This window comes from Scleropages formosus, chromosome 16 (assembly GCF_900964775.1).
Source record: "Scleropages formosus chromosome 16, fSclFor1.1, whole genome shotgun sequence".
Taxonomy (NCBI): Eukaryota; Metazoa; Chordata; class Actinopteri; order Osteoglossiformes; family Osteoglossidae; genus Scleropages; species Scleropages formosus.
In genome coordinates this window covers 7,928,073-7,955,894 of record NC_041821.1, presented here as the reverse complement: position 1 = coordinate 7,955,894, position 27,822 = coordinate 7,928,073, and the positions used below count along the sequence as shown (strand labels likewise).

Below are 27,822 nucleotides of genomic sequence, written 5' to 3'. Positions count from 1 at the left end.
TGGAAAGGCAAGGTTCGCATCCTAGCTCATCACTGGCATCCTGGGACGTGACACATCCTCTGCCTTGGGGGTCAGTTTTCCAGTGCTACACTATGGTCTGCATTGCTTGAGTCATCACTATAGGTTTAGGTACATCAAGACCATATTAACCAAGTCTATTGTTTTTTTTAGACTTGCATGAACTGATTGGTTACATCATCATGTATTCCAGTAAGTGTGAGATGCACTGGAATGCGGGTTTCATGCAGTCACACCGAAGGAAACCAGAAGGCGCCCCACAAGAACAAAGGTGCAACACATTCCCAATCTATGAAACTGACACTCAAATCAATTGCATTTTGCACAACCTCCATTCCATCTTGATCACCCCAAGGCATTTAGCGTAAGATCTAGCACAAATAGTAGGCACAAATCAAATTATGCTTCGGGGGAAAAAAAAAAAAAATCAAAAAAAGCAATTAAAGTTGTGCAGTTTTAAAATATCGTTTGTGGCAAGACTGTTCTGGCTGCTGCATTTACACTGTAATGGGCAACTCAGTATTACGCAGTTTATTTTAGTCGGCTAAATATGCTCCTTATTCTTTAAAGACCTAATTGCAATTCATTTCTTTGCACTTTTTTCGAGTCTAACGGTGTAAAAATGCTTTTGTTCCAAGGCAAGGTTTGTTTTCAAAATGATCATCAAAAATAAGGGAAAGATTAAAAAAAAGTGGTTTGTAATGATTTTTAAAAAAAAAAAAAAAAAAAAAAAAAAAAAAAAACTGTATAACCTGTGAAACCCAAAAACTGGTAAAATCCTTGACTGTTCAAAGGCGTCTTCAGGAAAGGCACTTTGCTTATGTGGTAAAGTTACCATCCTTTGCATACCTCTGTTTAGTAGTTTAAAATGCTATTCTTTTTGAATGCAATATGGTTGACAAATATATTTATAAAGATTAAACCATTTATATGTTTGGAAAGAAGTAACTTTCTTTCAGGAAATGATTCATTAGAACTGCTAATATGAAATCGATATGATTTTTCCATTGAGGCAAAATGCATACCTATTTCTATGATATTTGTACAATTAAAGAAACATAAATCATAACATTTCTCTCAAACTCTAACTGCGGTGTATCAGTTTAAGAATGTATTACCTCAACAACTAGGGGGTGCAGTGGCACAGTAGCTTTGCCCAACGTCTGCTCTCCGTGGGTCTGGGGTTTGAGTCCTGCTTGGGGTGCCCTGCAATGGACTGGCGTCCCATCCTGGGTGTCTCCCCTTCCCTTCCAGCCTTGTGCCCTGTGTTGCTGTGTTAGGCTCCGGTTTGCCGTGGCCCCGCTTGTTTGGGACAAGTGATTTCAGACAGTATGTGTACCTCTACAATCTCATTCTTTTACACACTGATCAACCGAATTATGATTCCATAACTGCTCACTTTAACTCCGCAACCCTGATGACTTCAGCATACACATGCCGGTGTACCTTTGCCCTGCAAAAATATTTGTTCAGTCCCAGGGCTGTCAAAGTTTTCAGTTTTGTATTGTGTACAACAGCAAATGAAGGACTAGGCCATTAAAATGCTGATTGCACATAATTGCCAGCCCAATGTGCTCTAGTTTTTGCAATGCATACATTCTTCTAATGACTTATTTTCCCCTTCTGTTTTAAGACAATCAGTCAAACACATCGTTACTGAATATTGTTCATTTGCTGCCTCGGGCTTGGCGTCCTCTTTCACAAACCTGAAAATAATTATCAATCAGCATGCACCAATGAAGCACCGATATGTAACAAGTTATTCAGTTTCCCTCAGAATCACATCGTTGCTCAAGGCAACCGAGCAAACTGTGCAAAACCAAGGTACCGCGGAGGAAGACGTTTATCGAGCAGGCCTGATGCATAGTATATCATACTCCAGGAAGTGGCTTAGGTGTATAAAGTCAATGTTTTTATTGCTGTCAGCTTGAAAATAGCTGTTTCACACAAATGTGCTTGTTTCCAGGTGCATAAACATGGTTTATGAGCTTTCCTCGACTCACGTGTAGTGCATTACATGAGCTTTTGCACGTGTGCTTTTTCATTATACAAATTACATTCACGTGAGAATAAATATCATGTTCTGTTGTGCAACTGATATGTAAATCAATCGTTTTGATTATAAGACAGGACATGGGTTCGATCCCCACTCAGTCTGTGTGGAGTTTGCATGTTCTCACCGTGTCTGCGTGGGTTTCCTCCGGGTGCTCTGGTTTCCTCCCACAGTCCAAAAACCTGCTTTTCCGCTTCTCCCGTAGTGTATGAGTGACAGAGAGAGTGTGTTCCACTGATGTATGGATGAGTGACCCAGTGTAAGTAGAGTATCTAGCAGTATAAGTCACCTTGGTGAATAAGGTGTGGGGGCTGATAACTACATAGACTTCATTGGAAGTTGCTTTGGAGAAAAGTGTCTGCTAAATATGTAAATGTACATTTATTTAAATATGTGCATACCTAACTGTCTGGCGGGTACACTGTGGTAACTCGGTCTGGTGAGCCATGTCACTGGCAAATGTAGGAGTCAGCTTAAAAAGCTGTGCAGGTGAGCGATGTCATCGAAAAGGCCACAGTTTTGACAACTCATCACTGTCATTAGCACATGAGAGAGAGATATAACGGTAGCAGGTTAAACCGAGTCATAGTTAATAACACCGTTAGAGGTCTTCAGTCCAACACAATGAGTTTAGGACAATGAGGCCGGTCTCCTAGCAACCAGACATTAAGCTCCAGGCTGCACATATTGTTTTGCATTCCAGAACCATGCAGTGAATCTCTATTTAAACTTCACCATTTACTGATAACTGTTTTATGCTAAAGGGTTACATAAAGTAGATCATGCCCACAATATTCTGCACGCCGAAGAATGCAACAAATAATACATCGTTCCCATCAACACAGTTAATAGCACACAATTATTAAAAGTTATTTCCTTGTTTAAAGGCTGAAGGTATGTTATTAACTTTCGCACCTTCGTAATTATCAAATATACCCACAAAAGAGAGTTGTTTTATTTGTAGTGTTATGATCTGTTAATCAGACAATGTGTGTATGACTAATGTTGCTGGAATGGGAATGCGTTCACTAAAAACAGAACTTTGCAGTATTAGAAATTCTGGCTCTCTTTTTTTTTTTTTTTTGAACCGGTCTGAAAAGTTTCCCAGAACTTTTTTGAAAACGGAGGAATATCACCCAACACCAAAAGTCTGTTTTTAGTATTTTTATTAAGAAAACTTCCAAGTTATACAGCAATCTTAATATAGGTATCTTTATGAAACCTCATTATGTTAATTAATGTAGGTAATCAATTATGGTAATTATTATTTTCAGGTTTAATGCATCAAATGAGCTAAACCATCTGGATGGAGATGCATTTTCATGAATATTAATACCCAAGGTTCACAATGCATTATTTCCTTTGTTCCAGATGTGGCAGTCTTTAACATTGCAAGCTAGAAGTCATTCCATGTTGTAAAAAAAAGTATGACCTTGGCTTTATTAATTGAAACCCCTTCACTAAAAATAGTATTGTGAGAACATCATAGCATTAATAAATAATGACTGTAATTAACTGCGGTGCCTGTTTGAGAGAGATCTGCTTGTACTTGCACTGCAGAGGTTGCTTCTGTTTTCTTCTTTATTTGAAAGGTTGTCTCCTTGGTCAGTCTAGATAATGGTCTGCCAAGGACATTTTTCTCTCACTTTGTTTTGAATACGAATCAAGGCCAGCAGTCTGAATACTAAACTTAACACCTAAGCAAGAAGCCACATCTTCAATGACACCGACTTCTCATATTAATTTATAAATATAGCATTTTCAAACAAATTACTATTCGAATTTGTCTCACTAATGGGAAAAACATTTATGAGTGCATTGCTTTGTGTTCAACTGAAATCACATCCGAACCGCCGGCTACAACACGGTTCAGTCCCTCGCTGCCAGATGCTACAGATGTACCTGCTGCCAGATGTACCTGCGCTACAGCAAGATGTTGGGAATTTCAGCACAAAGCAGTGCAAAAAGCAACCATAAGGGTAGGCTCTTACAAGATAATTTACATTTATTTAGCAGATGCTTTTCTTCAAAGCAGCTTCCGATGAACTCTATGTAGCGTTATGAGCCCACACACCTTATTCACTGCGGTGATTTACACTGCTAGATACACTACTTACACTGGGTCACTCATCCATACATCAGTGGAACACACACGCTCTCTCTGTCACTCACACACTATAATTTAATATAGTTTAATATCTAATCTAATTTCTAATATATAATATTATATTTTATAAATCAATTTATTATTATTGTAAATGTATAAGAATTTAATATAATATCTCCTGTGGACAGTCAAACCAGGCAGCGATTGTATGACAAGTGATACTTGTTAAGTGTGTTAACTCATTACAGTCAGCTGGTTGTTTTTATATCCCTGTGAGAGGACTGTAACTCTTTTAAAAACCGATTTTCAAGCAATGAGGCTACATGTTATTTTCTAAATGGGTGGAAGCCATGAATTAAAGAAAATTGTCTCCTCGATCCGTCCATCCACGATTGGTCAGTTTCAATTCTTCAGATGGAACAGGCAGGATTAATCTGAGAAAATAAAGAATACGGGAAGATAAACATCCATTATAACCCTATTAAACTGGAGCCGCAGTCAGGCCAAAGGGTAGGACCATGAAGCGGTGCGGACTATTTGGGGGATAATGGGCCCGTGACAGGTCAGTTGGGGGGATGCAGAGGAAATGAAACACCATTCTACACCTGTCGTGCTTCCGCTGGTTCAGCTGAAAGGATGCACCTGCACTGACAGCGGAGATAATGAACGTCCTAAATGAACCTTTTCCGCAGGGAGCCACAGAAGCGCTCAATTATCCAATTATACCATCAGTTATTTTTGACCTCTCTTCCCCTCCTCCTTTTGAAAAGGGGACGTTCAAGGGCACAGGCGGGTACCGAACACAGATGGACAGCAGCAAGATGAAAGGTCCAACAAAAAAAAAAAAAAAACAAAAGGCATCAATATGGCTTGGCTATAATTTGAGCTTTGCTTCAGAACATGGCTCAAGGACATATGCTTGCATATTTCTACTTGGCTTTGTTGTGGATGCAGTTCAAATACTTTGTCTACCTGCCAGAAGGAAATTTGGAGGGCAAAATGTGCTGAAAGCAACACCGAAAGAAACCGTTTTTTTTGTAAGAGAGAAACATCGCGGTCACTTTGTTGCAAAGTCCCCCGTTGCTCCACATGGACATCTTTGTTGCACCTGTGTTATCTTTGGCCACGGTGCTTCACGTCCTTGATGCCGGATTTGTGTCGGAGAAAGCAGACTGTGCGACCCGGACTCTGCTGTCCCATTGCTTGGCTTTCAGGCCGTGCATATGGATATAAGCTCCCTTTCTGGCCCGCTGACAATAACATGTCTACTTCTCTCTGCCCCCAGTCTGAGGCCCCTCTCCAGGCCATATGACAGAAAAAATAAGGTCACATGTAGCTTCAGGTCTGCTCGATGTGGCAGCTACAAAGAGATGTTTGCAGATAAAACCTACAACATCTGTTTCTTGCAAGTGAAATGTTTCAGCATATCTATGTATTCCTTGCGTGTTCACTGTGCCAGAGAACGCACCCAGGTAAGCTGGAGCATTATCTTAAAAGATGGGTTATAGTTTTTTAGCAGACACTTTCCTCCAAAGCGACTTCTGATGAACTCTATGTCATGTTATCAGCCCACACACCTTATTCACCACAGTGATTTACACTGCTAGATACACTACTTACACTGGGTCACTCATCCATACATCGGTGGAACACGCTCTCTCTGTCACTCTCACACTATGGGGGAACCTGAACAGCATGTCTTTAGATGTGGGAGGAAACCAGAGCACCCAGAGGAAACCCACAGAGACACCATACAAATTCTACACAGACCAAGTGGGGTTCAAACCCACATCCTCTCATACCACCCAGGTGCCGTGAGACAACAGCACTACTCGCTGTGCCCCCACCATGCTGTCATTAAGTGTGAGCTATGGACAACTCATTGCTATGCATACATCACCATGACTGTGACCTGGGAGCCATTAATTACATGAAATTATCCTCCATGAGTGTTTGATTTATATGATCATAGACATGCAAATTGCCTGTGAACTCCGAAGGGTCCTCTGTGTAAATATTGCCATGCCCGTGACAGTCATTATAGCTCTTTTATGAGGAGTTTAATGCCCAATTTATTGTCACAACAGTGGTCCCGTGAGGCATGATGTTGAACTCATGTAGGGTCTCACAGCACAATAATGCAGATGTATGTCTATGATGAAATGATCCCTTCTGTATCTTCCGAGAGTGAGAAATAGTTAATTAATTGTTTAGCTAACACTTTTCTCCAAAGCGACGTACAATTTACCCGTTTATACGGCTGAGTCATTTTTATTGGTGCAATTTATGGTAATTACCTTGATGAAGGGTACTTCGGTAGGAGGAGGCATTCAAACCTTCAACTGCAAGGCAGCACCTCTAAGCACTTTGCTGGACCGCAATTCTACCTACTGTCTCACAAGTTCTCCTGATTTTTCGCAAAGAAAACTACCTGTAAATATAAAGCCTTGCAAACTATGGCCCCGACAAGGCATCTTCTGCTCCAGCTGCTTGCTACTGCTGACACAGGACGCGATGCGTGGATTGACCTTACACGCGCCTGGGTGAGAGCGGAGACGAGAGCATGCCGCACGCATGCAGGCGGAAATCCGAGTACATTCCCGAGACGCAGGCTTTCGGAGTCTTCTAGAAAAGAAACCTTTTAAATAAGACAGCAGCCCTTTAGCAAGACTGACTTTCTTAACTGAGCCATTTCTATGATGGGGTTTTGTGGGCCCTGGCTTTAGGCTCTGGGCTTTAGAGAGATCACATTAGCACTGATCGCTGTCCGACATATTTCGATGCGCTCGGAGCCTTAATGTCGCTAAAGAACACAGTAGAATTCCGAACAGCGGGCCCATCAGACATTTTTAAAGCAGACTTTGTGAATCAAAGCCATCCCTGTAGTGTTCCAGGCTCATTTCACTGATCGTCAGACAGTTAATCAATAAGATGCCGAGCCCATGTGTTCAGTGGAGAATTGTTTCCCACACATTCCCCACTACGGAGTGTTAACTGCAGTACGGGGAGGACGTGCAACCGTTTACCTGGGGAGGATGTAATATTTCACTATGTTCCACATGGTTTCCTTGTACCACAGATATTACATCAGTTTCTTTTGTCCCATAAGGGGCGTTTAAAGTCACTGATGACATGCCACAGGTGAAATATGCTTGTGAGCTGTATTCCATTGAAATGGAGTGACTTAAAATCATGGATGTCCAACGTTTGTGCGGAGTGAACACACTGCAGAGAAATAAAAGCGTAAAGCATTGAACGCATTGCACTTGCCCTGTTTCTGTTTTGTAGCACAGAGTTGCACCTTTTGACCCATCGGAGGATGACTGCATATGTGTGAGTGAGAATCAATGACATCGCAGAAAGACGAATAGATGACAGGATAACTCGGCGATGGATATGAAGTTATTTTCAAAGGGATGACTGTCTTTTGATGTCCAACAGGGTCTTCTCTGTTCCTCCTTCTCCAGCGCCGACACGTGCTGTTTATTTATGCATCATACCCCTTACGAGCAATGACTTCACCGAGCCGAAAACCACCACCGACTCGGAGAGGCAGCTGAACGTTTTTTTCCGCTCTTTGCTGCTGTTGTAGAAAGAAAAAAACTGTGCGATGATTAAGTAGCTGTGAAGAACAAATTCGGAAGGCTGGATTTTCAGAAGGTTATAGAACACCAGAATTCCACATTGTTCCCGGTCATATCTCAGCCAGTCAAAACAAAGTGTTATTATTCCTATGTAGACAGACTGAGATACCGAACCATTTGTACTGACTGACCTTACTTAAATATCTTACAAGTATGTTTTATAGCTTCTTCTCCCTCTGTCTAGAGATGCCACCCTTATTTTTTTAACATGTTGTTGTAAAATCAGTGCTGTCTGTTACACTTTGGAAGGAACGGGAGAAGCAATGATAGCAGTAATAATACTTTGCTTTATTTGGACTTCCCATATTCTTCTGGACTACTAATGAAGCATGCAGCTGAGGGTAAGCTTATATTATTGTACTTTATTTGGATGATGCCTTTGTACAAGGTGACTATCAGTGGAATGCCATTAAACATTGTTGTTTTTAAGGGTACAGCATTGCCATGGTAACAAGTAGGGTTTTCGTTCAAGAGAATTTGAGGTGTGCTATATGAGGTTAGCTGGGGGACATGGTGGCGCAGCGGTTTTGAGCAGATCCTGTGCTCTGGGGGGTCTGGGGTTTGAGTCCTGCTTGGGGTGCCTTGTGACGGACTGGCGTGCCGTCCCGGGTGTGTCCCGTCCCCCTCCAGCCTTATGCCCTGAGTTGCCAGGTTAGGCTCCGGTTCACTGCGATCCCACTGGGGACAAGTGGTTTCAGATGGTGTGTCTGTGTGTATATGAGGTTATTGGATCTTACCTATAGCAGGACCGACATTTCTTTAGGGGACCAGCCTATAGGGTTAGAGGTTCTAATCTTAACTACTGCTTTAGTGCCCTTGGTCAAGGTATTTAACCTGAATTGTTCCAGTAAAAATAACCCAGCTGGGTACATGGATAAATCATCGTGTGTCACTTTGGAGAAACACTAAATGAGTAAATGTAATGCATTAAATAGATGGAGTCTGTATTTCATGCTGCCTATTTGTAGGAAACTTTGCAGTTATGCAGCGGGCCAAGGCAACTGGGCTTTTGGAGTTCGCAGGGGCTCCCGGAACGCCAGTTAAACTGATGTAATCTCTTCAACCAAACGGACACAAATCCGGTTCTTCGGTTCCCACGTTGTCGATATCTCTGAAAGAGCTCCATGGTAAGTCCAGCCCTCATCAAACACCCTTACCATCTGGTCGGCTCCCCTTACCGTGATGGACGATTACGTTTTCCCTGTATGGGTCCAAGGTGCAGCATATCAACAACGTGAGAATGTCTCTCTGAGGTGTCAAGTTAAAAGCCATCAGTAATTTTTATTAGACAATTCATTTTAATCAGTGTGTCTCAATGCACCATATATGTTTTGTCCAACAAAACCAGCTGTCCCACAGTATGTGCGGAAGGTGTGCGGAAAAGAAAGTCAACACTGTATAAGCATTGGATTAGATATTATAATTTTATGTATCTGTATTTGTCCCCACTGGCTTTTCCTTACATGGTGTCAAGAATTTCTGAAAATCAGGCCAACCTCAGTGTAGAGGAGCACCTTTAATAGGAAGCACACATCATCATGAAGAAATACCAATACACACACACACACACACACACACAGAGAGAGTAAACAGAGCACCTGTTGTCCACATGCCCTCACTGTCCGAAGAGGATTACATCTTCAAAGCTCCAAAGCCCTCCCGATACTCAACCGATGACCGATAGCAGCAAACCCGTTGGAGCTGCAGACCTTCAGAATTCTCACTTCCCTCCTTTCCACGCCTTCAGTCGTCTCTGACCGCGGAGCAGCCGCGTGAGACTCATCTCCGAAGCCGTCAAACTGCGGAGATTAGCCGTGTTCACGCTGCGCTTTCTTCTGTCTGCTTCTACTCGCCTCCGTTGCATTTATGACGAATGACAATAGTAATTAGTAAATAAAAGAACCACAGTACCACCTACAGGGGAAGCTTGTGACAGTTAAATTATGTCTTTTTTTTGAATATGCCTCACAGCCATTTCGATTCACCTCGTCAGCTGACACTTACAGCATTAATCCACCTACAATTATTTACTCATTGCTACAGTTGAGGAATTTTACTAGAGTAATTGAGGAATGGTACCTTGCTCATAGGTATTACACCTGGAGGGGAGATTTGAACCCACAGTCTTGTGTCCTACAGGTACCAGCTCGAACCACTCCTCTACCACATGCCCACAAAGGGTCTTTTAAACTAAGCGTTCTAGTAAAAATTTCACCAGAATATAATGCAAATATATTTAGTAAAAACTCTGGCACATAAAAAGATAGCAAAGTTATTTAGAATTATTGATTAATGCAGTGATTAGAGGTGTCACCTCGCACTCGGAGAATGGAGCTGAACCTGGCTTGATACAGGAAATATTATGACGCTGTATTAATGGGTAACCTGTGCCTGCTGTGTGGCGGGTCTGGGGTTCGAGCCCCGCTTGAGGTGCCCTGCGGCGAGCTGGCATCCCGTCCAGGGTGAGCCCCCTCCCCTTTCGGCCTTGCGCCCTGTGTTGCCGGGTTAGGCTCCGGTTTGCTGAGACCCCGCTCGGGACGAGCAGTTGTGGACATTGCAAAAAATAAATAAATGGGTTAATCATTTCTATGTAACAACAGTGTAAGTCGCTTCGGGAAAAAAGCATCAGCTAAGTGAGTAAATGCAAGCAAATGTGTGACAAAAGAAACACTGATTTATCAGATTTATAATTACTGTTATTATTTTGCGCACCAACATAATCCAAAATGCCAACGAATTTAGCGGCACGTGCGATTGCGCAAGTTTCAGAAATGTTTATAATTACAGAACACTGACTTGTTTAAGAAGTAAGCAGGTCAGTGTATACTGGTGTGTATTCTGGCGAGCGAAAAATCACATAATACATGTCATGGCGCTGATAGCAAGGTGCCGTCTTCCCACCGCTGGCCCTGACTGTCAGGCCGGAGAATTGGAGTAATGAGGCCGTGTGCCGTTGTTCCAGGTCCCGTTGCTCTGCGCTCGCTGTCACAGGGTCCAAGTGTAGAGCAGCATCGCATGTGAAAGCTGCTGTTGGATTTTCTCTGTCTCCTTCATAAAGGTCAGAGGCTGAAAAAAAAATCCTTTTAGCAATTTTGCTGCATGCAATGAAGACACCGTCAGCGCTCTGCTCCTGAGTTACGGTATTTCGGTGCCGTTTGAATTCAAATAAGTCAAACACATAAAGATCAGAAATAGATACATAAAACTGAAATGAGCACAAAGATTAAGACTGAAATCCCTTTTTCACGCGCCCATGTTTTTTAAAGAATGCCTTAGCATATCTAACAAATTAATCTTTGTAGGGTATCCTGGGGCGGGGGGGGGGGCGTGAAATGTTTACCGAGAATTTTTTTCATAATGTCACCGGAGGGATCAAAAGTGGACCAGACTGTGGCATAAAATAGAAAACAAATTAACTCTGAGCAGAGTCAACCACTCAGTTCAGGTTTGGCTTTCCTTCAGCAGGGAAATATTATTATTATCCTTATTATTATTATTATTATTATTATTATTATTATTATTAGTGGTAGTAGTAGTATTAATTCATTCAGCTCTTGCTTTCCTGGTGTTTTTGAAGGTGACATAACATTTTGTTTGCACACGAAGCCACTTAAAATTTGTACAGCTGGGGTAATTCAGGGTTAATGACTAAGTACCTTGCGCAAGGGCGCTACAGCATGAGTGAGAATTTAAATCTGATTCATCTGATTGCAAGGTATAGGCTCCGGCTACTACACCATCCGCTTTACAGTATAATTATTAATGGGAGTATTCGGAAGTTGCAGGGACCTCCAAGGCTCCCGTCCCAACTCGGCGGAGCTCGTCTTCCGGCAGGGCCGCGTCTGAGAAAGTTCAGCTAAAAGGAAAAGATCCCAGCAAGAGCAGAAGGTTCCCCATCAGACGCACAAACTGTAGAGCAGCAGGGCTCTGTGGATAAAGGCATCCGGCGAGCAGCCGCTGATGAAGAGGTTGTTCGATGCTGCTGGAGCCACGCAGGGGGGTTGGGGGGCCTTCCTTTTTCCTGGTTCAAATGCACCTTTGCCATTTTCTTCCTCCCATGTTCTTGGAATTTTGATCAAGGGTTTTTTCTTGTCCATCTGCTCTAAAGTTCTGTGACACTTACAGGTCTTTTATCCACTTATGATATGTAAACCTAAAGATTATCCCAACCGGAAAGGAATCTCAGACATTTTACCGCGTTAATAATTGCATGAATGAAATGCTTGTGATTATTTTATCTTTTCTGACACAACGTGACTGTACGTTTATTTTCATAATTTCAATGTAGTCGTGTGGGATGTTAATATGTTTCTTTTTCGTAAAGTGTGGATATATCAATCAAATAATAGCAAGCTCTCTAGTCGAGCCACCTATCAAACTCTAAATGATCTCTTGCAGCTGCAAATTAAGTTCTAGCACCTGACATTGTCTTGCTGTGTGATAAATGATTTAATCTTCTCTGTAAATACCCAAGAACAATAGGGTGACTTTTCAGAGGCGTTTGAAGAGAACTTGACAAATTAAAAATGTATAAATGATAAAATATTAAACAGAAAATGAAAAAACAATTGAGCACAGATGATGTGTTACTGAAAAACAACTTTGACATGTTATATTTAACCCAATATGGCAAGTGATGGAATTCATTTTTCATGCAGATAGTTAAACCATGTAAAAATGCATACTTTATCCCTGAGTTCCATGTTACTGTTTTCAAATAAACATGAACTCCTTCCCCTGCAAACTCACTTAACCGCAAGGCTCATAATGAATTGATTGGACTGCCGTCCAGAAAATTCTCCTACTAGTTGGCGGCAGAGCGCATGTGATGTTCAGACACAAACGCACACACTTTGGACATACACCGCAGGTCCCAAGGGTGCTCCGGGAGAATTAAAATGCACCCTACCTTTACTATGGTGAGAGCACCTCTGGCTTAGTGGTACATTGAGGGGGAACGGGGTTGCTTTGGGGTGAGTAAGGGGCTCAAATTGTGCTGAGATTGAGGTTGCAAGTACAACATTGGCCTCGCCTGAGGATATTTATGTTTTGTGTGTTTCTGAATATTTTTTTATATTTCAAAGCAGAAACTGGAGTTTGCATCTTCTCCCCATGTTCCTCCCACAGTCCAAACCCATGTGTTTCAAGTGGACTGGTAGCTCTAACTTGCCCCTAATGTGTGTGTGTGTGTGTGTGTGTGTGTGCATGGGTGAGTGAATGAGTGTGCGCCCTACCTCATGCCCCATGCATCCAAGATAGTCTTTGTACCACTGTGTCCCTGGATTGGACTAGAGGTTATTGATGACGGATGGGTAGACTGATGGACTGCAAACTGCTGCTCTTTTTGGCAGATGATGAATTCCATTTAATAGGTTATTTCCATCACTCGGTCTCATATGGGTGTTTTGAAGATAAACTGTAAATGTTCATATTTGCCATATGGTGAAAGTTACGGCATGCTATTTTCCATGTAGTTTTAATGTCGCTTTAAAGCAAGGTTACTCAAATTCAGGGGGAGAGAACTGGGGGGGAAGCTAGACATTGTGCAGTCTTCTGCTCACTACTGTTTCGGTGATGCTCATGCTTGGTGCCCACTATTGGATTCCCACCATCCCTGGAGCCCATCCCTAGGAACAGAGGTAGGAAGGTGTCGAAGTGTTTGTGCTCCTATTCTTTGGCGTTTTATGTGGCTTCGCTGACGGAGGTCCCCTTCGGACACCTATGGGAGGTACTTTAGAGTGTGGTCTCTGAGGCTTTCTGCTTACAAAATGCATCTCCAAGTGACTCATATTACAATGGAGAATCATCAGGTGTGCAGGCTATCTTGTAGATTTTAGGTTACATCTGCAATTCAGTGACTGATTTCCATGAACAATGTGAGATGCATGTGCTTCTCCTTTCCATAATGAGTTTGAGTAAACAGCTCAAACTGGAGAATAAATAAATCCAAGGAATGGTATAGTGTGCTCCTCTCATAACCTTCATAACCTCACATGATGGGAAGTCTCCGAGAACACATTGCTTTTACATTTATTTATTTAGCAGATGCTTTTCTCCTCCCGTCCTGGGTGTGTCCCCTCCCCCTCTGGCCTTACGCCCTGTGCTGCCGGGTAGGCTCCGGTTCCCCGCGACCCCGTATGGGACGAGCGGCTCCGAAAATGTGTGTGTGTGTGCTTTTCTCCAAAGTGACTTCCAGTGAACTCTATGTAGTGTCATCAGCTCACACATCTTATTCACCGCAGTGACTTACACTGCTAGATACACTACTTACACTGGGTCACTCATCCATACATCAGTGAAACACACTCTCTCTGTCACTCACTCACTATGGGGGAACCTGAACAGCATATCTTTGTAGTGTGGGAGGAAACCAGAGCACCTGGAGGAAACCCACACAGACATGGGGAAAACATGCAAACTCCACACAGCTTGAGCAGGGATCGAACCTACGTTCTCTCGCACCACCCAGGCACCGTGAGACAGCAGCACTACTCGCTGTGTCATGGAGGCATAAATGTAAAGCTATTTATAAATTTAGGAGAAAGTGTTGGGCACTACAAGGTGGTGCTGCCTTTCAACAAGTGCAGCAGGAGCACCGTGAGATGAAACCGTGTCTCAGTGCTGAGGACAGCGTTGTGGGCATGAGGAGATGGGCGTTCGTGTAGCTATAGAGCATGCATCTGTGGTAAAGGCTTCCAGGAGCATGAAAACTGCAGCGCAAACAAATTGCTGCTATTAGGGCCAGTCATGCAGAAAATAGAAGAAAATGTGTCTGTTCTCAAGGAGGAAGGACTCAGCAGCACTATGGTGAAAACACGGTATTGTATGCACTGGAGACCCTGGTCAACATTTGGTTCAACCTGAACTAACTGCAAATCAGTGCAGTTTGAAATCCGTAATCACTCTATATGGGGAAAGGACCCACATGAGAACAGAGGAGTGTGTAACATGACTGCCATCCGGTGGCCCTTAACCAATCTAGCAGTCTTTAACCACATTTTGGTGGGGGGGAATATTAAGCGGATCTCTGCAGTGCAACATCTGAACACCTGTAGCTGTGCACGTGACACCAGGTGGAAGTGCTCCTGTTGTTGCTGTTGCTGCCACTGACCACCTCCATTACTAGAGATCACCTCATCGTCATATTTTGACATTTAGCTTTTCTCTTTTTGTCATTTATTTTAGCGAAACACTGTATATTCCTCGCAAATGCATAGGTTATTTGCCCATGTTGATCTGTTGTTAATATTTAAAAGAATAAATAAATAACTTTTTGTTAGACTAGATGTTGAAAAATTGGATGCTCCCTTTTGGAAGGACTCTGGTGACCTCCTGTGGAGATATATTTAGACCGGGCGTTTCATATCAATTATGAATGAGCTCTTGCTGCTCAGTGGAAGGCAGATGAGTAATATGAAACACTCAGGTTTTTGCAAATGCGGCTGCCGTTCTTTCTATAGCCACACACTGTGGATGAATCACAGCAGCTTTTCCGCATTTTTCCTATGAATTAGGATTTCCTGCACCTTGCAAAGGCGCGAGCAAAGTACTACTATTGTATTGCTATTGAAGTTGATATTAAAGACTTAATCCCAAGCTATTATGAAAACATTTTTATTAAATCACTCTTTTACCTTAACATCCCATCAGTATATCCACTATTTATTCGTATTAACAAGCCATATCCATTATTATCAATCCCCATGTGATATGAGCATTATATTTCAAAAAGGCATTGCTACATATGTGGTAGCACTAGTCCCTCAGAGCTTCTGGGCCCTAGGTTTGAATCTGGCTACTTGGTGTGGCATTTGCACGTTCTCCGTGTGTTTGGGCTGGTTTCCTCCAGATGCTCTTGTTTCCTCCTGTTGGGATGCGACCCTGCACTGGACAAGCAGTGATTCATCGATGCATGGAATTATATTTTGAATATCCTTATTGATGATAATGATGATGTCCATCATATTTTCCATTTTTCTTCGAAATTAAGCCTTTATTTTACTGTACAGGCTACAGCTTCTTACCAGACCTTAAACAATGTGAACAGAAGAGACCATGAGGTTGCAGTGAAAACCGAAGCAGCCCTGTCCACGGCTACTGACCCTGAAGACTTTGGCAGGGAAGCACACCCTTGCCATGTTTAATTTGGACCTCACGTAATCTCGGAGAGGCATTGCTTTGCAGGTTGCCTGGTTTCTCTCTCGTGGGTGTTGGAGTTTAGCTTGTGGGGAGCTTGTTTATTTACGGAAAATGTGAGCGATAATAAAACACAAATAACGGAACATAAATACCAGCCCATTAACACACAGAAACACTGAGCAGGCCATTCCCGCTGCTTTGATGGTTAATTCAAAAAGTACATATATACATATGAATCATTCTCAACATTACAGTATATTTAGTCTGCTAGAGTTTGTAATTTTTTGTCTGTCCCCAGTGGTTGTGACTAATCTAGTTCACAGTTCATCTTGTGTATTTCTTCTCTGGATCTTTTTTTCCTTGTAAGTTGGTTTATATTTACATTTACATTTACATTTATTTATTTAGCAGACACTTTTCTCCAAAGTGACATACACTTCGGAGAAATACAATGAGGGCATTACAAAGAGACATAGTTGCAGACGTGTGATTCTTAAGTAAACTTTGTTTCTTTCCACTTTATGCACCGATCTTCATCGCATGAGTATGTGCATAAAACTCAGAATAGACGACTCCTGATCACCTTCCTACAATTTTTTTATTATTATTATTTTTTATGAAGGTACACACACATTTATATACAATACAGGAGTAGCAGCTGTGTGAAGGATTATCTGGGCATGATTATAAAGTTATGGTGCATGAACATTTACATGAAACATGAGCTGGAGAGATCATGGGCGAAGTGAGTCTGGAAGAGGTGAGTTTTCAGACCTTTCTTAAATGTGGACAGAGTTTCAGCAGTTCTGAGTGAGAAGGGGAGGTCGTTCCACCATAACAGAACCGAGAACCTCCATGCTTTACCTTCCGTGCGCGGGACCACCAAGTGAGCAGAAGTAGATGAATGAAGGGGTCTGGCTGGAGTGTAGCGGTTGATCAAGACTTGTAAATAGGTGGGAGGGGTTCAGCTGATGCATGTGTAGACAATAACCAGGGTCTTGAATTTGATTCTGGCAGCTGTAGGAAGCCAGTGCAGAGAAACAAGTAGAGGAGATACGTGGGAACACTTTGGCAAATCAAACACAACTTGTGCAGCAGCATTTTGTAGAAGCTGCAGAGGTTTGATGGCAGTAGCAGGAAGGCCACACAGGAGAGAGTTGCAGTAGTCCAGATGGGAAGTCACCATGGCCTGGACAAGTAATTGGGCAGAGTCAGTTGTGAGGTAGGGATGGATCCTAAGAATATTATACAGGATGTATCTGCAGGTATGAGTTGTGGCTTCGATGTGCTGAGAGAAAGATAAACTTGAGTCAGCCATCACTCCCAAACTCTTAGCCAAGGGCGTAGGCAAAATGAGTGAGTTGTCCGGTTTGATTTGTGGCACAGTGAGTAGAGCTGCTGTCTCACAGTGTCTGGGTGATGGATGAGGATGTGGGTTTGATCCTTGCTTAGTCTGTGTGGAGTTTGAATGTTCTCCTTGTATCTATGTGGGTTTCCTCTCACAGTCCAAAGACATGCTGTTCAGGTTCCCCCATAGTGTGTGAGTGACAGAGAGAAAGTGTGTTCCACTGATGTAGGGATGAGTGACCCAGTGTAAGTAGTGTATCTAACAGTGTAAATCACCATGGTGAATAAGGTGTGTGGGCTGGTAGCACTACATAGAGTTCATTGTAAGTTGTTTTGAAGAAGAAAAAGTGTCTGCTAAATAAATATAAATAACAGTATATGTAATAGCTAAATACAGTGATTTGAGTTTATCCTCCAAATTCACAAACCATCACCAGTGGCCTTCAAAATTGTTCTTTAAATTTGTCATTTTTCAGCCTGATCTCAGAGATCCCTAGATTCACTACACACTCTTTAGATTTCTTTGTATTTCATTGTTTTCTGTGTTCTGAAAAGGGAAACCGTGTCGGTTTTCGGCAGCTCAGGGCGTGTTTGGTCGCAGAAGTGACAAGACATGAGCCACCGGGTTGTCAGCTTAGGGCTTTCGGTATTTCCGAAACATAAATCAACACCGTCCATATAACGAAAGGGAAGAAGAAAAAACTCAAGAAACAAAGAGAAATGAAGCATTAAACCACCACTCTCAAAACAACGAACCCTCGTCCCATCCGCACCCTCAAGCATCTTTTAAAACGGAGTCTCCAAATACTAAAGGACTGCACCTTGTACTTAATTCTTTTTAACAAACCCCCAGGAGTGCTCGTGAGTCCAAGACGGGGGCTGAGGCCTCAGATACTCCTGTCCATGTGGTTCAAATATATATTATTTTGGTGGCAAAACTTGATTAAGCCTGTTCCTTTTGTATGTATTTTTCTGCAAAGTTTTACTATAAAACTTAATTTCTAACTCGTTTCATTAAATGTTGTGTTTTCAACTTCAACTGGTCCTTAAAAATTGTTGAAATGCTGCGTTGATGCATGAAATAATTTTATTGTCCAGGATTTTCACATGAGAAGCACAGACCAGGAATGTAATTTTTGCCACATAATGAAATGTGTTACATCATGTATAGGAACATTAAAAATGTAAAGCTGGATACGTTGACCATAGACTCAGATCAGTTTAATGAAAATATGAGTGAGATATTAAACATACAGTAACAGTTTATTAAAAATTGTTTATTCCCAGGGCAAAAATGCACAGCACATTTCACATCACAGGAATAAGTACCACAGGATATAAGAAATACAAGGGTGCACATCAGATGTATATTAATAAGTTAGCACAAGGAATTAAACAATATATACACGCAATTATAAGTCATAATTGTAATTATGTATTTATATACTGCACTTGAGCATTGATTTTCCGGCAGTAAAGTACGAATGTTTGGAGGAAGCTCTGCATCTCGTAAGTCAACCTCTTAATGTCAATATTTTGCAGGGTCAATAAACTCCAAGTCCTCACAGAGTCATGGTTTTGACCCGTTGCTTCCAGTTGGCATGTGCGTTATGTTCTGTTTTCTGAAGTACGCTTTGGGGCAACTCCAAGGTTAAAGCGATCACATGAACAAGCAAACATCAGTCAGCAGCTGCTGTCATATGCCAAGTATCTCCAAAATGTGTACTTAGCACTGTTTGCAAGTGCAGCTACGCTTAGAGGAGACAGTCCTACATGTCCTGAAAATTCAAACCTGCTGCCTTCCCACCCCATCCCAGCAGCGCTAGTCCGAGTCCTCGCTGCAGTAGGAGCTGTCGTAGCGCTCTGCCGTGACGAGGAACTTGTGGATGCTGGGATTCAGCCTGGGCACCCAGCTCCGGGGAACCAGGAATGTGGCCAGGTTGAAGAAGTCCACAAAGACCTTGTAATGGTCACTGCAACACAAGCAGGAGGGTACCAGTCTGTGAGGATTCAGATCCCCGGAACCCCCAGAATACGGGGGTGCGTGCAATGATTCTTCACCCTGAAACACTTCCAGAATATTCCTCCAGTGTTCTCCCATTTCCTAGCCTTGTAGATTTTGTTTTGTTTTTTTTTCCTTTCCTCAGTTGCCGAATGGCTTAGTCCGGAATAGTACACAAGCCAGATTCCTTGTTCATTTGCAATCTGCTTTTTTATCATCATTTATGTGTCAGTTAAATTGTTTGTCACTCTGTGTCATTGCAGAGAAGAGTGCTGTGCAAAAATAAAATGAACTGAACTGGTAAATGAGGGCGTGGTGGTATGGCGGGTTTGAACGGTGCCTGCTGTTTGGCAGATCTGGGGTTTGAGCCCTGCTTTGGGTGCCTTGTGACGGACTGGCATCTCGTCCTGAGTGCGTCCCCTCCCCTTTGGCCTTACGCCCTGTGTCGCCGGGTAGGCTCCGGCTCACAGCGACCCCGCTCGGGACGAGTGGTTGTTGACGTTGGTTGGTTGGTAGTGATCAGAAAGCAATGTGCTTGGGCTTAGTGAGTGGCTCACAGAAAGGAGCTCTTACCTTAAGGTAGAGCGCAGGTAGTGGTATCCGGAGGAGCTCCCAATACCGGCCTTGCTCCCAATCATACGGTGTACCATGCAGACATGGCTGTCTAAAGCAGTGTAGTGGATAAGAGAGGCTTCCATGGGGATTTCTTAACAGGGGTGTCTCAACAAGAGCACTTGAGTAGGAGTACCTCAACATTACCACACTATTTATTTCCCAGGCAGTGTATTTTACATATTTATATGAGAGTCTCAGCTGTCAGTACTGATTATGTTCTCAAAATTCGACCATCCACAGCAGGTACTCACATCTCCACTTTGTCATGAAAGCATCGATGTCCATCAGAGAGGTGAGGAGCTGAAATGGAAGCTGGAAGCGGGGCTCCTCTCTGGGTGGGGAGCAAAGACGGGTGTGAAATGGTTCTTCCAGTGGAACGAAGTAAAAAGGCGAGGAAGAAGAGCGAAGAGCTATACCTGTAGTAGTAAATCATCAGCGCTCCCTGGAGGGCCTTGTACGAGATCCGTCTTTCACCTGGAAGGCAGGGGGAGATTCACTGTGAGATTCTCTCATCTAGTATGTTTATCTGAACTGTAGATGAGTCTCAGTTTGAACCTTTGTCATTGCAGATAACGCCTAAAGCGCCTGACAGTCTGATCATGTATATAAAGAAAAATGAAAGAGAGAAAAGGTTCACCTTTGCTTAAAAGATGATTGTGACATTTTTCATCAAACAAAGAAGTGAAAACCATCTTCCGCTTTTGGAGATCTTCCATTATCTCCTTTTTCATCTCGGATTTGGGTTTTTGCTGCCAGCAGACAATAATATATCACTTATTTTCTCGACACAGCCATCGAAAATAAATATAAATTTAAGGTAAGTTTATGGATTTAAATCCATAACGTGAATTACATAAAATTACATACGTCAAGTTTCCTCGTTTCGGACCTGAAGCCCTCTTCGACATTTGCTTGCAGCTTCTCCCAGAAGTTAAACCCATCTTTTTCAAGACCAGGTGTTCTTTCCAGCCATTTCTGCCAATCATGAAGTAGGTTTGGTTACCATTAAATACTTTTGAGATCAGAATGTGATGACAGTCAATTGGACGACATGGAGTGAACCCATGAGGAGTGAAAATACACATCCATGAGAAGATGTGAAGGACTAGGTTTCATTGGCTGCTTAAATTAATCAGAATTTATATTACCTTATGAGCTTTTTTATTACTATTTTAGTATACAGATGGTCCCCGAGTTACAGTGGTCCAACTTATGATTTTTCGACATTAGGATGGTGCAAATATCGATACGCATTCCGTAAGAATCGTACTTCGAATTTCAAATTTTCGTTTTTTTATGCGGTACGATACTTTCTTGTGATGCTGGGTAGCTGGGTAGCAATTAGTATCTCCCAGTCTGCCACGTGGTCGCTATTCAGTACACCGATACTCTACAGTGGTCTGTGTTGCCAGTGTTTTTTTGGATACCCCTCATATCTATGTCGTGTTTTGTGCATCCATCATGTCTACAAAATGCCCATCTGTGTCTCCTGCTGCTGGTGAGAAGAAGAAGAGGAAGGCAATTACTGTTGAGGAGAAACTCAAGACAATTGCCCAGCATGAAGGCGGCAAGCCCGTAATGGCCATCGAACATGAACTAGGACTTTCGCAATCTGGCAATCTCGACCATCTTAAAGGATAAGAAGCGATGACGTTCGGTAGGTTAGGTGTATTAAATGTATTTTCAACTTACAATATTTTCGATTCACGATGGGTTTATTGGAATGTAACCCCATTGTAAGTCGGAAACCGTCTGCAATAGTATTAGTATATAGTAATACATAATATATATTACTAATACATACTAATATACTGTATATTAATATATTAGTATGTTAGGCAAATTTGTTTGTGGTAACTGTATGTTGAACTGGATTGATGTGAACATGTGTCAAGTAAAGGTGAATTGGTGTCACATAGATTTGAATGTGTGAGAGGTGGATGTGAAAAGGTGTCAAGACAGATACAAACAAGTGTCAGTAACATGAGAACAGGTGTGTGTTTCACACCTCTACAAGCTGCAGAAGGGTGGGCTCCTGCTCAGACTTCAACAGGATCTCATTTTCTTTGCCCTGGAAGCTGTCTCTGTAGTGCCGGCGGTTGTAAGGGACTCTCTGGCACTCTGGGACTCCAATCTTGGTCTCCAGAAGCCTGAACTGAAGACTCTGGGTGCCAGAGGATGAGGCCAGGTATTCCCTGATGGTAGCAGTACACAAACAGGTTGGTCATGAAGACACAGTATCAGGAAAAGCACTGGGGACAAAATGGGAACTTGGGGGCCTAGAAACAGTGAATCTGCACTGTTAATGTGATAGGAAGAGGATCATATTAAGAATGGTCACTTCTGGTGAAACGAGAAGAACATCATGTTTGAATCGATCGCTTTATGAGTTTAGAAGAAGCTCATGGCCACAGCTGACATGATCAGACTAGTAGAAGGTCATGTCAGAGCGCATATCAAAGAATATTCGGACCATCTCACCGGAAATCAAAAAAATCCATGGCGGTCATGGTCTCCAGGACCATAAACTGCTGAACCAGAAGCTTGAAGATCATTGCGATCCTTTGTATTCGACTCACGACTTTCAGCATATTCCGTTCATCGCGAACCTGGTAAAAGATCACATTGCCTTGTGCACCTTTACACTGAATACTCTTTCTTTATATATTTTTCATTGACGGGCAGTTAAACAATTGATTGACAGATTTCCGGCAGCTAATTTTAATTGACAGTGAAATTGCTGAAATACTGTACAGTTCAAAGAAATTTCTTTTTGTAAATAACGCAAATATAAACTGCGCATTTATTTACCTTTCACGAGCCTTAAGAACAACGTATATTTTTAGTTAGTCTCAGTTAAGAAAGTCAAAAGAAGAAACACTTACATGACCTTTCATGAAAATTTGTTGCACTGAGTCTAGTTCCCAGAGTATCTGCTTAAACCAGAGCTCATTAGCTGAAACAAAAAAAATCAAAATGCATATTTTTAATTAAAATTTCTCGCTATTTTTACCATGAAAGTGCTTCTCTGTTCTGGCTGTTAAAATCAGTAACATGACCACACAAGGTAGCAGCAACACAAATTTACCTTGATGCGTGACAATGAATAGATGCTCATCATGGACCTTCTTTCCCTTCCGTTCACTCTGCAGCAATTGAGCGGCGACAATTTTGTCCAGCTACAAAACAGAGGAAAAGCTCATGCTTCTCCCATCTGTCATCTAAGAACGTAACACCTAATACTATGAGTGCCGGGATATCAGTATTTTCAGCAATTATGAATCCTGAAGAGGTCTTTACTTGTAGATACTCTCCGTAGACGGTGCCTCCTTTGGTCGCCTTGTTGCATCCCGCCTGGGCATCATCCCCATTGTCCACCTGAGCAGACCGCTTCTGGAACGTTCTATCATTTTCAAACACAAAGATCATGCAACAGATGTTCCAGAAAAATTAAAAACAGCCAATGTGAGATTAACCTGCGAATTAACAGCACTTTCCAGTGAGCGAAAAATACATACTGGAGCTTTCTTTCAAAAGAGGGACATCCACTCATGGTTCACGGAAGGATCCAGGGCAGCAACGAGACTTATTCTCACTCTGTTCCCTCTGAAATCTGTGAGTGGCTCAAGGTAAATAAGTCTTTTAAAGTTTTCCCCACATCCAATGAAAAGCTTGCGCTGAAACCCTGCCCAGGCATGTCAATAGAGTCCAAACACACCGTGTGGCCGGTGTGTTTGGACTGAGCTCACGGACGGCATGTTGTGCTCCTTATCAGGGGAAAGTGCATTGAATCTCACTGTTTATTTTACTCACCTAAAACCAAACAGTCTAGTGAAGTACTGAATAAAAATGTTTCATATGAACTCCTGAAGTCTAAAAACAACATGTCATTGTTTAGAATAGAATAGAATAGAATAGAATAGAATAGAATAGAATAGAACAGAATATACTTTATTGTCCCATTCCTGGGAAATTTGTCTTTGACAACCATAACACGGCCAGCGCACAACATTGGACTCAAGTAAAACAATAGATACCATAACATACAATACATTCTTCCGTAGAGGGAGAAGCAATGCCTCATGCACCTGTCAGTACTGTGGTATAAATACCGTTCTCATAGTAGTGCTCAAAGTTAGAGGAGCTGTGTGTTACTTCCACTCATATTACCCAGAAAACTGCAAAGGTCATACTAAGGCAGTAGGGGGCGTAATGGTTAGAGCCTCTTCATTGCAATGAAGAAACCCAGCACTAAAAATTCAAATCCCACTCTTATTGTACTACCCTGGAGCAAGGTACTTACCCTAAACTGTTTGAGTAAAAATAACTTAGCTACATAAACGTGTAAAGCACTGCAAGCCGCATGGGGAGAAACGTGCTAAATATTTACACGTGCGATATCATGAAGACACGACTGAATAATTTGCCCTTGTTGATTTTGCTAATAGCCCCCGACAAGTATCAGAGGTTAAAAAGCTCAGACATAACAAAGAATCCAAAGGAATAACTGCGTCCATATTTATTTTATGCATATCAGTACGCTTTAGAAGTCAAATGACTGCAAATGAGAAGACATGGTAACAATTTCGGAAGCAAGTGTTTCTCTCTGAGTCTGGAAGTTTAAAAAAAAAACAAAGAACATTTTGTGACTCTGAGCTCCAAAATTATCTGACTTCTCATCCACAGTAAACAAGCTGAAATGCAGCGGTTGCGTAAACGAACTCATGCCAGTAATGTGATCACAATATTTAATATATAGTGGTTATAATATGTAGTAGTTTGCAAAATAATTAAATGGTCAAATGTAAATTCATAAAAATAGACTTACACGATTTAAATGTAAAATAACTGATAATACAGTAGGTAAAAATAAATATGTATCATACAGGGTTTGCATAGTGAAATGTATTAAAAAAGATAACATGTTTGCGATGACATAATAGTGCTTATCAAGCCATTCTGAGTTCTTTGTAGCGCCCAAAAGAAGTTTAAAGTTTGTTTATGTTGATTCTCTACAAGAGAGGTTTATCTCAGAGCAGACCTATTACAAACAAGTTCTGGACTATTCCTTAGACCAGCATCCAACATTTCAGTGTGGTTAATGAGTAAACTTCCCAGATTTGACTGAAAACCAATGGCCAGCACCGGAAAATACCCTGAAAGCCATAACCATTTTCTTAGGAGTGTGGTCTGTCAAACATTGACCGTGTGGCTCATGTGACCGTTGTGGTTCCGTGTCATGGGCCTTGGGCAACATACATATTCAGCTTGTATTTACAACACACACACACACATTTTCAGAACCGCTTGTCCCATACGGGGTCACGGGGAACCGGAGCCTACCCGGTAACACAGGGCGTAAGGCCGGAGGGGGAGGGGACACACCCAGGACGGGACGCCAGTCCGTCGCAAGGCACCCCAAGCGGGACTCGAACGCCAGACCCACCGGAGAGCAGGACTGTGGTTCAACCCACTGCGCCACCGCACCCCCTATTTACAACACATCAGTGGAAATTTGTCATGTCTTATCTGGGGTCTATGTCGGCTTTAACAATTTACTATCGTTATCAATTTGTCGTCCAAATATCCTAGCAGGAATATTATCACTATTTTAATATTTTAAAATATGATATATGGTCTGTCAAAGTGCACCTCATTGCTTTATACAGAAATCAGTTTATCAGTGTTATGAATGTGCCTATAATTTATAAAGCTGACCACTACTCTGCACTTGCAGAAGTGGCTATGCTGCTCCTGAAATATCTGCAGACTCTATTCTCACATTATTTCGTGTTGCGCTCTACACTGGAAGCTCCCTCTCTAATACGTGGGTGACGAAGGCGCTCCATTTTTGCCCGCTGGAAAAAATGAACAGTTTCAAGTTTGTGTTTCTTCCGTTTGACAATGTCGGAAGTTTGATCTTTGCGATCATTCAAAGGAGTTCTCGAAAGTCTGGTCACCCTTCTGGAAGTTTTTACACGGAGCTACGTGGCCAATCCTGCGAAATACTACAACCTTCGGACCTTCTGTCTTTGGTTGATGCATTTGGATCTATTTGCCTTTTCTCAGTATACCGTCTCCACGTCGCTGCGACCCACTGCTCTTCGTAAATCTATTTTTTTAATGAAGGCAAAAAAATAATAACGAATGAAAATGCTGTAATGCATCACGAGCTGCACGGGCAGTACCACGGTAAAGCCATATGAGGGAGACGCAGCATCATTTTTCCCAGCTGCTTTCAACATTTACGCTTCACGGCTTCTTTTGAAGCTCTACTCTAATAGCTGTATAAATGGGAGGCATCAAAGAGCAGTGAGCACCATGCTGCAACACTGATTAATTTAACACGCTAAACAAATCAATATTCGGGCCACGGGCGCATTTCCGTGATGTCAGGATGAGTCAAAGTGGACCAACTGCTGCTGGCTGCTGCTTCATCACGCACTTCAAACGGTATTTTCGGAGAAAGAGCCAGACGACGCGGTGGCACCCTGTAGGCCAGTCGGGCTGGACGATTTTACACACCGTTTACACGCCGCTGCCACCGCCCACAGAAACAAGTGCCAGCGTATCTGTGCGACAGCAGAGTACGGAGCTGGGAAGCTGACCTCTCTGCTTAGCAACTGCAGGACAACAGACCCCTGGTACTTCTGCGCCCCATTCATGTCAGCCCACTACACCAGTAAATCACATTACACCAGAATGTCACCTACTGCTGAATGCTCTGTTACATTTACATTTATTCATTTAGCAGACGCTTTTCTCCAAAGCGGTGTACGTCTCATAGAAAACACAGCGTGCGCATCACAATGATTCAACAACGTGCGTTAAAACGAAATCAGATCGAACAAAATCCCTTCTTGTCATAAAACCCAAGTTATTTTAAGTTTTTCTGGGGCCTATTACGTATGAAATGAATTTTGGAGATTCCGAGTTTTCGAAAATATATTCATCATTTCAAGATTTCAACACTTTACGCGAAGGTACACAAAATGGGTTAATTTGTCAATGCTCTTATGAAGCGCGTGCAGTATAAAATTCTATATTTGAGCCTTTAAGTCAGAGCACCGGGAGCCCTGGCCACTTAATACACAGAAAATAATTGTGGATCCGTTGCGCATCTCTATTTATACCAAAGATACATGGAACGAGTTTGTGGAAAATGCCATCTGTTCAATTTGTTAGGCTCTGAGCAAAATGACAAGTAATCACACTCTCCAGAGCTTAAATCATGGACGTTATCGGCGTCAAATTCGAATGGGTGTCACTTTAAAATGTAAAATTTACTCTATATGGAGTTTTCTCTGGAAGCTATGCAGCTGCCTTCTTTTGCGCTACTATAAAATCGTTTCACACTTTCAGAGGATGCTGGAATGAGTTTTACTGCATATTTTGGCAATCTCACGCATGATAAATCAAAGGTCATAATAGACAAACTGTCAGCTGTTTATTGGAGGGAAAAGCTACAGTGGCCATAATGAAGCTATGTGATCACAGCTAGAGCTCATTTTCCTGGGGTGTGAAACTCACCTCCTCCAAGGAGACAGTCCAAGTATTTGACATGGAAATGAACTGGTGTGATATTTTTAATCACACGAGTACATACTGTATGTCCCACCATCTATTATCGCTACCAAACAATGTTCAGTCCGAGGACGGTATAAAAAAGACGATGTGAATATTTCGAGGGAAAATATTCTGGATTAACAAATAAATACTGCATTGTGAATATAGCTTTGCCATTCATCCCAGCAAGGTATATACATAAAAAATATATGGTTGTAAACTGTAAAATTTATATTTACACAAAACTTAGATTTTATGTACTGTACCTCCTCTGTTCAGTACAGACTTTTATAGTCTGGCTCTGAAGAATGGGATTAGTAGACTTAATATG

The 27,822-nt window shown here is 42.1% G+C and overlaps 1 protein-coding gene across 1 annotated transcript; it reads right to left on the bottom strand.

The window, feature by feature from the left end:
• Positions 1 to 18,570: 18,570 nt before the first annotated feature.
• On the bottom strand, positions 18,571 to 23,562 carry LOC108924345 (tryptophan 2,3-dioxygenase B-like). Its single transcript, XM_018735660.2, has 12 exons — positions 23,444 to 23,562; positions 23,226 to 23,328; positions 23,014 to 23,104; positions 22,811 to 22,881; positions 22,407 to 22,534; positions 21,934 to 22,120; positions 20,793 to 20,900; positions 20,563 to 20,674; positions 20,342 to 20,399; positions 20,177 to 20,256; positions 19,884 to 19,974; positions 18,571 to 19,281 (listed from the first exon to the last, which is right to left on the bottom strand). Exons 1-12 carry the CDS (start codon positions 23,476 to 23,478, stop codon positions 19,131 to 19,133), a joined length of 1,215 nt encoding a protein of 404 aa, XP_018591176.2. The 5' UTR covers positions 23,479 to 23,562; the 3' UTR covers positions 18,571 to 19,130.
• Between the last annotated feature and the right edge of the window lie 4,260 nt (positions 23,563 to 27,822).

Excerpts from the sequence above, each read along its gene's own strand:
- LOC108924345 (XM_018735660.2), bottom strand. The coding sequence starts at position 23,478 with ATGAGTGGATGTCCCTCTTTTGAAAGAAAGCTCCA. Across the intron at positions 23,329-23,443 it reads TCTTTTGAAAGAAAGCTCCA|AACGTTCCAGAAGCGGTCTG; the intron begins GTATGTATTTTT and ends TGAAAATGATAG. Across the intron at positions 22,121-22,406 it reads ATGGATTTTTTTGATTTCCG|GGAATACCTGGCCTCATCCT; the intron begins GTGAGATGGTCC and ends TGCTACCATCAG.